The sequence below is a fragment of the Echinops telfairi genome, unplaced genomic scaffold, assembly GCF_000313985.2.
Source record: "Echinops telfairi isolate 266 unplaced genomic scaffold, ASM31398v2 ScPeMD7_3;HRSCAF=10, whole genome shotgun sequence".
Classification (NCBI taxonomy): Eukaryota; Metazoa; Chordata; class Mammalia; order Afrosoricida; family Tenrecidae; genus Echinops; species Echinops telfairi.
Genome location: NW_022103899.1, coordinates 27,372,585 through 27,385,148, shown reverse-complemented (window position 1 = coordinate 27,385,148; position 12,564 = coordinate 27,372,585). Strand labels below are relative to the sequence as shown.

Here is a 12,564-nt window from a genome sequence, read left to right as displayed (position 1 = left end):
CCTCTAGGTCTATACACCTCTAGTTCTATACACCTCTAGTTCTATACACCTCTAGTTCTATACACCTCTGAAGGTCCATCTTTCTGACCCTTCTCCAAAGAATTCTGTACTGATTTATGCCACACCAAATTGGCAGTTTAGGCATCACTGAGAGACTCAACTCTTGTTTCTTTTCCCTATTGTTTGAGTTTGGGAGACCTAAGAAGGCTGAAGGACAAAAATCAGGATTGTCGGGTGGGAGGAGTAAGGTTTCCCAAAGAAATTTTCATAGGATAGGCCTTGCTACCCTCCAAGAATGAGCAGATGTGCTGTCCTGGAATAAAAATAAAAAACACAACTTTCTTGGCCTTTTCTCACCAATGCAGTTTTCAATTTTCTTCAAATGTCTTCCTAGTAATTACCATAACCTTCTGAGCTGACCTCTCTGTCTTGAATTTTACTGATCCAACAAAACACCTCCCAAGTCACTGTTGTGATAGTGCCTCACCCTCTGGATCATATTGATAAATGTCAAAAGACCTCCCTGGACTAAATCTTCATTATCTTTGACTTACTTAAGACCAACAGAGAGGTTAGCTCTTGAGATACCTGATCTTCACCTAACATTGTCCTTGTAGCGCACACTTCTTCAGCCACTCTAATGGAACAGACCAGAGTACCACTGAGAGGATTTGCCTGTCCTCATCCACTGATCACAGAGACATGTTTAAACACGCTTCGTTCGGAATAAACTTGTGCATCTGGGAACTGCAACGCTAGTTGTGATACTTTAGGATTCATCCTTGTTTAAGTATTTGCAAAATTGTGCAATGTTTAAACAAGTCTTCCCTTCTTTATAGCAAAAAGGAAAATGGCATTATAATCTTCTTAACATGCAATTAGGGTAAACAATTTAGCAATTTTAAAGTTAATTTTGCTTAATTGGATGAAAAAGAAAAATGTTTGCTTTTATTTTTGTATTTTCCCTATATGACCTGGTGATTGGTGTGATTAAAAATATTATGAATATCCAGACTAGCATTCTGAATATATTAATTACTGGAAGAAATTAATAATAGTTTTAAATGCAATATTAATAGGTACTTAAAATTCAAATGCATATGTCCTTTTAATAGACTTGACATCCAAGCATCTTTTGGCTTCTGTAACTGCATGTTGATTAGGAAGAAGAAATCTGCCTTTTGCTAATAGAAAGAATCATGAAGAATCTGGGCCCCCAAATAGTTAAGGTACAGTCTCTCAAATAGATGTTATCTCAAATATATCTTTGTTTTTCCTTGCTACCTGTAAAGCTTTCAGGCGTTCTTCAGTGCAGTTTTCCAGGTTGGTAAGTTTTATCGTCACGAGAGTTCCTGTAGGGGTATGCCTTGCAAGATAGACAAAAGTCAAGTTGTCGAATCCTCTTCCTGTAATCAGGTATACAACTCATGTTAGTAAGCATATGAGAATATATTGATCAAAATTTATAAGTTCTACTCTCTAAAAGATGTTGAGAAAATGAAAACAGAAGCCAGAGAGAAAGCATTTACAATATTTATATCTGAGCAAAAAATTCTATACAAACAATATAAAGAACTCGTCACTTTACAATAAGATGAGAACTGATCTAGTAAAAAAATAGGCAGAAGATTGAATGTATAAGGCGATATCAGCATAGCCTAGCTACGAATCGCATGAAAAGATGCTCAACATAAAGAAATACACATGAAAACCACAGCAAGATGCCACTACAGCCCTGACTTGATACGCAAAATGTGATATATTCCACACAATCGGGTGTTATTCAGCAATCTGACCTGATTTTTGGTCCCTGGAGCTTTGCCTGTCAGAGAAATAGAATAATAAAGAATCTAGGCTATTGTGTCTCCTCTTTCTCACTGAGCATAATGCTTTTGGGGCTCAGGAATTACAAACTTCTTTTTATGGTTGTGTAGGGATCCATTATACAGGTATACCTCAACCAGAGAGGCAGCATTCAGAATATTCATATCTGAGCAAAAAAGTTCATCTCTAGGCAAACCCTAAAAAGTGAGATTACTTGGTCATCTGTTAACATATACTTCACTTTTTAAGGAGCGGCCAAACTGTCTCTGAAAGTATCTAGGCCACTTTGTACTCTTACAGGTGATGTGTAACTGCCGTAGTTGTTCCACACACCAGCCCTTGGTAGTGTTAGTTGTTCATGTTTAAACACCTGTGCTAGAGTGACCCCGACTAAAATGCACATAAGGAAGGAGCTCTGGTCATGCTGTTAGGTAAGTGTTGGGACTGCCAGCCGCCAGGTCAGTGGTTCATACTGACCAGCTGCTATGTGAGAAAAAGATGAGGCTGTCTGCTCCCGTAAAGAGTTGCAAACCTTGGAAACCTATACAGGGTTGCTATGAGTCAGAATTGACTTGATGTCACTGGTTTGGCTAATAAACGCCGGTTGCCCCCATGCTCCACAGTCATGAAATTCTGTCAGTTGTATCTTTGAAAGGAAATTCATCTTCATTTCTCCCAGACTCTCCAGTGTCATCATCCCTGCCACAGGCATTGAGGCGGACAGAGAAGCCCTTCAGACAGCCTTCCCAGGTGTATCTTCCACCACGGCCTTTGTCTTGTGCTAAGCCACAGTCACGGGAACTCTGTGGTGTACCTCCTGTGAAACCCCTTCCTCAGTCATTCATTGAAGGAAACTGTGTGTGTGTGTGAGAGAGAGAGAGAGAGAGAGAGGGTTGATATTAACAGAACCACCTTTCTAAGTTGAATTTATTTACATGTGGTAAAAAGAGTCTCTTCCTCTAAAATATTTGTGGGAAAATAAAAATTCCAGACAGTAATCTGGAGAAAAACTGGGGCTACTATTTTAGGATGGACACAAAATTAATGGATCCATTTGACTAGCACAATTAACATTATATTTCATGTTGCAGATTACACACAAAAAAATACCTGCTTGAAAAATGGTTCTTTTGTTATCAATTTCTCCCAGTGCGGGAGCAGTGCTATGAAATCCAGGAGTCTTACCTATTTCCACTTGCAGTTCATAATGGGAAGCATTCGTGGAATTTATCACTTCGGTGGCCCCAGTACATGGGGGCAACCAGGAAAGGGCTGGCTCCTCAACCTGTGGGTTTTAAAGACAAAAACAAAATAGGCATAAACAGACTTAGTTGGCTACATAAGTGTCCCCTAAGCCAAAGCCAAGTCCACTGGCTGCCAGTCAGTTCTGACTCATGGTGACCCCACAGGGCGGAACAGAAGTGCCCTGTAGGGCTTTTGAGGTTGTCCACCCCAATACTGATACTGCACTCTCATTAGAAAGGTGTGAAAAGGGAGCTTCCAGGACTATTTTAAGACCTAACAGGTGCTTACTAATTCTTAATGATTGATGTGAGAAGACGCTTAGTGTGTCAAGGAGAAAAGCGTATTTGCAGTAAGCACTTTTAGAAGGAGCAGACAGGCTGTTGGGTCTTAGGGTGTCTACGGCAGTCCTGCAGGGAGAGCTCTGGCGGCCTGTGAGCGAGCTCCTGCGTGTGCTCTCGCTTCAAGTGCTCACCGGTCACATCCATGACACACACACGGCAGGGGGCTCAGCTTTGAGAAATCCTGCCCAGCCCAGAGTGTATTCAAATTGCTGAAGAATTTTTCCACAAGTTGTGAAGAATCAGAAGTGAGGTCAGAAAGGGAAAAAAAGTGTCTAAAATGGTTAAAGTGTATGAAACTCCTGCCAAGAACACAGTGGCAGTGAACTAAGACAGGCAAAGGACAAAACGGCAGCCTAAACCACGGGTAACACGATAGTCACAAGGCGCTCATGGGGGACGCCAGTGCCCCAAAGGACACTTTTACAGGCACCAACAGATGGCAGGAGTCTTGTCACTGCCCCAGGTAGCGTGAAGGGAAAGGATGACAGCACTGTGAGCTAGCAGTATTGCGAGCCACAGTCACAGCCTGATCCCTCTGAATCGGGGACGGGATGGAGCCTGAACATGAGGAAAGATTACACACGTTCTTGGAACTTTCATGAGGACAAGAGCCAACCAATTGAATGAAAGCCACCCTGAGCCCGTGGTCAAGATCCTAGAGGGAATACTGTGCGATGGCTGTGACCTTGAAGCAGGAAGATAACAGCTACGTAGACCAGCCTGGTTTCTCAGAGGTGGTCTCCAGATGCACCGGAGCTACAGAACATCGGGGCACGTGGAAAGAAGAGCTCTGTGCACACACTGCCCAGGAGGGAGCCTCGGCTCTCCGGCTGGAGCGTGAAATATCCATCAGATTTTCCTAGAGGCACGCTTTTAAACTGTGTCTTCCATTGTTTTGAGTTTGGGATCGCTAAGCAGTCATTTGATGCCCACGAAGGTCTGCTTACAGCAAACAGGGCAAGCACACTGATGTCAATTTCGAGGACTCTGAAAGCTGCCCCCAGCTAGCTCTCCATTCGAAAGGAAACCGCTGCTCATCCGGAGTTGGTTCCCCCTGGAACTTTACTCCAAGGAAAGAACAGATTGACGGCACGCTCTAAGGAACCGGCCTCTGACACCGTGGGCTTATACACCATTCTGGGGAGCTTGGGTAATTGTGTTCTTGTGCTGAGAGACCCGGAATCACTTTTGGGTTTGCTGACGAAACCCAGTTCCTGCTCCCAAGTCTGAGGAACAGACGTGGAATGGTGGCTGCAGCACCACAGCAGGAAACGGGGCTGTGTGGGGTGCTTTTGCAGAGATCCTGCCTGGCGTTCACGTGGGTGGAACATACCCTTCTAAAGGATTTGAAACCATTTGCTCGGCTGGAGCTCTTGTTTTCCTATTTAAAGTTTGGAACTGTGCAATATTGTAGAGAATATTCTGTATGGCTGGGAAATAGGACTCGCTGGCCTTTAGGGAACGTTAACTACAATGCGATAACGGCATTGTTTAAAAAGAGCGGCTCAAACCTAAGCACCATAGCCTTTCATTCTATAAAGTTAATGAAGAAAATTAAAATCAGGGGATTTCCAAAGTCACAATCCGTAAACCCATTGCCATCGAGTCAATTCCAATTCACAGCGTTCCCAGGGGTGGGGCAGAAGTGGCCCACAGGGATTCCAAGGTTTTTCCACAAATCTTTATGGAAGCAGTGTGCTGCATCTTTCTTCTGCAGAGTGGCTGGGGGCCCCGAAACACTGACCTTTTGGTTCACAGCCAAGCACTCTAACCACTGAGCCACCAGGGATTCTTCTAACACCACAGGCAATACAAATCATTTGGAAAGCCTGGACTGTCTATCAAACACCCTTTACTACAAAGTTGCATCCTGTTTATAGACTCTATGTCAACGGGGAATGACAAGTTGTCCAAATAAAAGACAACAAATAGTGGGTTTTAAACAATCGTTTTATTGGCATATATCACATAATCATACAGTTTACTCATTCCATCATATTATGAAGTGCTGTGTAATCATCACTACAACCAATTTCAGAACATTTTCTTCTCATACTCATCGTTGTTAGCTCCCCATTTCCCATCTTGCCTTGCCAGGCCTCTAGGCAATGATCAATCCAGTTACTAGCTACGTATCCTGAATTTCATATACAGAAAATCATACAAAACATACAGGAAGCAAACAAATAAAAAACCAACAACAATGACCAGACAAAACATAGAAAAACCTGAATCAAAAGGAAAGCAGAAAATATTAAAAACAGAAACAACTTTAAAATGGATTAAAAGGGAGACCAAATGATAGGATATTACATTTTCACCTACCTACATCTGCCATAATCATCCCTTGACTACACTCGGGGGAAACTCACCAGAGGTGTAACCCGTGTGGGGACCCTGCACATGGATTTTGGGCTTCCACTGTCACCCACAGCCTTCACTAGGGGTGTTTAAGGAGAGCCAAGGGAGGCTTTGATAATCCCCAGCCTGGTGCCAACTTCATTACACACTAAGATCCTGTTCCCTTCCCTTAAGATGGTCCCCTAGCTCCAATGCTGCATAGAGGTGGGAGAGTTCACTCTGTAAAATGCTGGAGGTTTGAAGGATTCCAACAACAGCACCTATGGAAATTTCTCAGGTTCTAGGCCCTCTCGTGGTCATAGGATGGAGATGACAACAGATGTGTCTCTGAATGCTGTCTCAGACTGCAGGGCAGTACTTGAATGAAAACTCAGGTAGGATACTACATCCCATCATACAAAAGGCTTGGTACCTACAAGACTCCAGAGGATGAGTATGAATGAAAACTTAAAATGACAAATATAAAGACAGGACCACGATAAGCCACAGGCGAGATTATCTGGGCTTATTTTATTTTATAGCAAATAAGGCACTTTTTTAAGACAGTTTCCATTTTCTAGTATAAAGTCAGGACCGCAGTAGAGCTTAGGGGTATCCTAGAGAAATACTGATGCCCAGGAAGGTGCTTAGACATTGTTTAATGATCACCATGTATCAGAGTTCTCTCAAGAGAGATCAAGATGAATGCGCTGGGCACCCAGGGAACAGCTGGAGAGCCCTATGCATCAATCAAAAAGTAAATGCCCTTTCCAGGAATGTCTGAGATAAGGAGGGGCAAAATGCATTGAGAGGAACACGAGGAAAGGCTTCATAGATGTGATCTGCGAGCCAACGCGGAGTGAACAGAGAGAAACTTAAGAGACAGAAAGAAAAATATGTCACTCTAAGGAGACTATATGCCAAGATGCTGTGGCAAGAAATGAAACTAAAAATATCAGATCCCATGCCATTTGACAGCAACTAACAACACTATACAGAAGTTCAGGCTTGATCCCATAGGCTTTGGGAAGCCAGTGGAAGTTTTGAAGCTGGAAAGTGACCTGTATCGGTAGCAGTGCTGAAAAGTGATCTGAGTGATAGGGGACGACTGTTAGGTGTGTCTAGAGCAGTGGTTCTCAACCTTCCTAATGCTGCGACACTTTAATACAGTTCATGTGGTGACGCCGCCCCCCCCCAAACCATAAAATTAGTTTCGTTGCTACTTCATAACTGTAATTTTGCTACTGTTATGAATCGGGCGACCCCTGTGAAAGGGTCGTTTGACCCCCAAAGGGGTCTCGGCCCCCACAGGTTGAGAACCGCTGGTCTAGAGGATTAGAGGCGGCCAATCTGCCTGCAGTTGTCCAAGACTTGAGTAGTAGCAGAGAAGTGTAAAGGAAGAAATGGGCTCGAGGGGGTTTCAGAGACAGATGCCTACATCTTGGTATATAATGAGATGTGTGGTAGAAGCACAGTAAAGCTTGCTCCAACATTTACAGTTTAATAGATAGCTTTTCATGAGGGGAGGCAGAAAATGCAATGGGTGAGTGGGGTTTCAAAGATTGGTGTTTGAATCAAACTACACAGAAATGCCTTTGAAAAGCTAATGAGAAAAGCTCTGGGCATGGCTAGTGCCCAGGAAGAAGTCTGGGGTGCAGTTAAATTTTGAGACTCATCAGTCTTGTGTGCCCCCAGGCCCCTGCGTGGCCTAAAGGAACATCGGGGAAGCTACCGGGCAATCTGAAATCCCAGCAACTACAGCCACAGGAACTGGTGGAACTGCTTACTCAGCGAGAGCAAGATTAGACGGAAAAGATGGACTAATTAAAGACACTCAGAGAAAAGAATGAGTACAGAAAGAAGAAACAGTAAACGCCACCACAGAGAGATCTGCAGGCGACCAGGAGTTAATGGCATTGGAAAAGGCGAAGGAGAATCATTACTTTTACAGAACCATTTTCTTACCAAGTATTGATGGATGCTGGTTTCAGACAGCTTTTCAGGTTTCAGTGATTCAATTTCTGTTCGTGAAGTGCAGAAACAGTTCTGGAAATTGAGAAAAGCATTAAGTAAGTGAAGGGATGGTGTGGAAGCTTGGTGACTAGGGTGGGGAGCCAAGGAAAGGGGCAACATATACTGCCATGCAATGGCAGGGACCCTGGTGATGCTGCTGGGTAAGCGCTGGAATGGAATACTAGCCACAACATCCACGGTTCAAATCTACCAATCACTCCATGGGAGAAAGTTGAGGCTATTTGCTCTCATAAAGATTTACAACCTGTGTTGTAAATCTCTGTGTAACGGTCACTATGAGTCAAAATTGACTCAAAGGCGGTGAGTGTGGTTTGGGGTGGGACCATGCAGTGGAAGGACTTATTCCACATGTAGCAGAAGGGAAACGGAGTTGGGTGTGCAGAGAACAAACTTCTTATATGTTATCATTTTACTTGGTGCTGTCCCTGATCTTTGCCCTCTTTTCTATGAAGTCATAATGACAATTCATTTTCCCGGCTGGGGTTAATTTTTAACTCTCTCATCATCTTTGATGTTTTCTTCTGAATATTTAGCTAAGTGCTGAATATATTATTCTGTACTCATTGTAATAATTTTATTTTGATCCTCAGATAACATTTAAAAAAATTTTATACTTCGAACATTAAACACACACACACACACACACACACACACACACACACCTTTTATTGTGATTTGACTGAAGGTTTACAGAGCAAACTGGTTTTCCAGTCAGTAATCTATACACATTTTGTGTCATGACATTGATTGTAATCCCCACAAGCAACACTCTTCCTGTGAATCACTATTGCGATGGAGACTACAGCGCAGTGTAAACATAACCATTATATACACTGGGAAATAAAAATGCATAACTCGCTTTATTGTGATACTTGCTTTAAAAAAGAACCAGATAACTTATTTCGAATGTTATTTCTGTTTTCCTTTAGTGAGACCGATATTTCCCAAAGGAACTTCTGAGAGATTTAAAGGAGAGCTCAGCGCTAACTGCATGAAGGCACAGCACACAGATGAGGAAAAAGGGCAAATGAATAGAATGACAAGTCTACCCCAAAAGCAGATAAGGTCTTTTTTGAAAGACACAAAATCTCAATGACAGTTTACTTCTGAATCGAGGTCCTTGAGGTCAAAACAACCACACAGAGCTTAAGAACATTCTATCAGAACACGCCTTTGTCTTCTGCACGAATATCGGAGAACAACTGTGATTGTTCTGGCACAGGACAGGGCAGTGTTTTATTCTGTTGTGCCATGAGTTAGAACTATGTATGTAATGACACACAATTGGACCTATGTTAACAAAAACTTACCAAAAGAGACATTGAATTCCTTTAGTTCATAGAAAGTGACAGGAGTCCATCTGTTCCAAAATTCTTTATTTTACCTTCCTTTCAAGATGCAGAAATAGCCCACTATAAAAAACAAAACAAACAGAATAATGCTGAGATGTACCTCAGAGTTCCTCGAAGAGCTGTCCGCCATGCATAACCACCACCCGTTTTGCTGTCTGACCCTGGTGGCCCCTGGGAGGTAGAGTGGACCTGTGCTCCGTGGGGCCTTCAATGGCTGATGTTGCTCAGAAGTGGGTCACCATGCCTTTCTTTTGAGGTGCCTCTGGGTAAACTCCAAGTGCCAATTTTTGTGATGGCAACTGAGCATGTCAACCATTGGCACCATTCACCTACCTGATATTTAAAGTAGCTATTTCTTGTCACACGGACTGGCAACTCCTGAAAGGTGTCTTCAAAGAGCATTTTTGTCTCCTGAGCACTATTTGGGATCTGATACTGTGACAGAAGAGCAGAACGAAGGTGAAGGGGGCTTTGAATTGTTTCCAAGTCTCAGAATACGCACATCTCTCCTTCCCCATCTTGTCTGTTCTGGTTTTTAAAAGAATCCTCAAACGCAAACCAGCTCACTGCCAGATCTGGCCTCCCAGCAGCCTACAGGGCAGAGCAGAACTGCCCCGTGGCCTCTGAGGCTGTGGAATAGAAAGCCTCCTCTGTCGCATGAAGTAGCCGGTGGTTTCAAACTGATGGCCTTGCAGTTAGCAGCCTTTCACATAACTCACCCACTACACCACCAGAGCTCCTGAAAAGAATTCTAGCAATGGGAAAGTAATTTGGGAAAGCAATTTGGGAAAGCAATGTTGGACCCACTTTTGATATAAATGATGTCACTTCCTAATATGTCACAAGGATTTCTAATGACTCCACTTACAAATAAACTTTGACAAGTTTATTTCTAAACCTTCCTATCTGATTCATTGATCTTAAATCATTTGGGATCTCTGAACAGATTTTGAAATATGTCATACTTTTTAAGAAAAAAGATAAACACTTTCCCCCCCAGTATTCATGTGGGAAAAAACATTCTCTTGTAGGTTACTTTTCACCTTATAAAGCTCAATTCTATTATTGGAAATTGTTAGCAGCTATGCAAAGATTAAAAAACAAACAAACAAACAACAACAAACAACCACCTGTCTACCTTCTGTCCTGAAACACTAAACGCATGGTCATCAACTCAATTCCTACTCCTGGCACCTCTTTGGGGCCAGTGTAGAATTGCCCCTGTGAGTTTCCAAGGCGGGAAATCTTGTCACCGCACAAAGCCTCCTTGGTGTCCCCAGAAGCAGCTAGTGCTTGCAGTCTGTTGGCTTTGTGCGTTAGCTGCAGCTCAACTCATAACCCGCCTTCTTTAGTCAAGTGTTCATCTCCTGAGGTTTAAACTGGTCACTTCTCCAGACTCTTTGTATATTGCTTTAGAAACCATGAGCATTACCCAAGGTTTCTCTTTCCCAATAGACAGGGCGGCAATGCTCTGAATTTGCCAGTGTTGGATATTCCTGTCTACCTAACTCCAACCACTTCTTTTATCTAAATGGTGATTCACTGCTTCATTTTAACAAGTTTGTCCAAATTGGGTCATGGTATCTGCATGTATCTGAGTAAGATGAAAAAGAGAAACAATGATTTTATAGATTTTTGACATTAATTATAGAGTACACTAAGTTTTATGAGAAAAGACATGTATTTATTCAGAAGGTACACTAGTATGAATCAAAGGGAGGAAGGGGGTCCTGAAAAGCTGAGCATTCTGTCACCTGCCTTTCATTATCATCAATTGAAGGTGCTGGGGCCTTGAATAATGTCAGCCCTCTCCAATTCTGGGGTAGTTGAGATCAAATGAGATAAACTGATGACCAAACATCCTACAATACAAGAGCGTGATAGGATGTACTGAAAGGTATACTCCAATATAATGAGCGGCCATGCAATATGGTAAACCTCATTTAGTAAGCAAGTTGGCAATGTTTCAACAATCATAAAAATGTTCCCATCTTTGGACCCAGTAATTCTAGTTAACTATGCAGAGAGAGTCATCACATTTTATCTGTATTCACTCCACAGGTGTTTCCTGAGCTCCTGACAGACCTGGCACTGTGCTGGGCACGATGGGCCCTGACTGGTGATCAGGACAGGCTGAGGCCCCCCTTCTGGTAGCTTACCTTTCCACCAAGAAGGCAGGGATGTCGCTCACTATTCACTGAATTTTCTGGTTATCACTTGGCTCTTTCTTAAACAAGAAAAAAATGAAAACATCACTACATTATCTGTTTTTCCGGGGGGAAAAAAAGACACAACATGTAAGCCTTGCTTGCACTAAAGGGCTTGCTCCACTGGGATCATTTAATCCCAGGGGTTTTTGCATCAGCTATGTCAGACAACCAAGGGATAATTTCACAAGCCAGTTTAAGGTCAAGGCAATGGCTGCCCCTGGTCAGACACTGCTGCACTGGGACTCACCGTTATTTTTCTCCATTAAAAAAAACCCGCACGATTTCTCCATGTATTCATGAGTAGGGCAGTGTGTGTCTAAAAAGCTAACTATAACATCCAAACTCACTGGCTTAAAATAACCACACAGGCCAAGGTAAAACAGTCCAGTGTTTCTCCGCCAATCTTGAGGGAAGTGGAATACGACAGCTTTCTCCCTCAGAGTGATTGGTGGGTTCAAACCGCCAGCCTCACTGCCTGCCACTGCGCCACGGACGGCAAACCCACTACCATGAGTCGATTCCTACTCACCGCGACCCAATTCCTGGCTTGGCATACCGAGGCGGCAAACCTTTAGAGGGCAGATCGCCTGCCCTTGCTTTAATTTCCAAGGCCGTATTACAGTTGTCCCGCACAGTAGAGTGGTTTGTCGCCAGGCTTTCATCTGACAGAGGAACCCCCAAAAGCGACACCAGAAAGTGAATCGCTGCTCAGAAGTCGGGCTCTGTGGTCAACGTAAGCATCCAACAGAGCCACGGTCACCGGAACGCAAGCTAGTTCTGCTCAACTTGAACTTTCAAAGAGACACAGCGCAGCTCAGTAAAACTTTTCAAACGTGGTTTGGTGACTCATGCTTCCAACAAATATTTGCTCTGCGCCTACTGTGTGCCAGGCGCTGAAGGACTTGACACAACAAACCCACAAGGGGAAAAACACAGGGCTGAACTCAGATGCCCAGGACAAAAAGACGCTGGCGCACGTCGCGTTGTGAAAGGTTCCCCGTACGCCGGCTCTCTCGGAGGACTGGGCTTCGAACTCACATCGGCGGCAAGATACAGACCGGGCCATAGAGTCTTCTGGGGAGCCTCCTGCTTGGAACCGCCACCAGGCCACGCGCGCGACCAAAGGTTGGAGTTGGGGACACGGGGTGCCACCCACAGCGCGGCCGAGCCCCGCAGGCACCGCCCACCCGGCACGCAGGTGCCTCGGTCCGCGCCGAG

The 12,564-nt window shown here is 43.8% G+C and overlaps 1 protein-coding gene across 1 annotated transcript in view; it reads right to left on the bottom strand.

The window, feature by feature from the left end:
• The window catches only part of STRADB (STE20 related adaptor beta), a 21,249-nt gene that overhangs the window by 8,250 nt on the left and 435 nt on the right, over positions 1-12,564 (bottom strand). The window contains exons 2-7 of the mRNA XM_045296638.1: positions 11,296-11,363; positions 9,470-9,571; positions 9,095-9,196; positions 7,716-7,796; positions 3,010-3,109; positions 1,285-1,406 (exon numbers count right to left, since the gene is read on the bottom strand). Of these exons, the coding sequence (XP_045152573.1) occupies positions 1,285-1,406; positions 3,010-3,109; positions 7,716-7,796; positions 9,095-9,106 (315 nt within the window). The 5' untranslated portion in view covers positions 9,107-9,196; positions 9,470-9,571; positions 11,296-11,363. The remainder of the gene's footprint in view (positions 1-1,284; positions 1,407-3,009; positions 3,110-7,715; positions 7,797-9,094; positions 9,197-9,469; positions 9,572-11,295; positions 11,364-12,564) is intronic.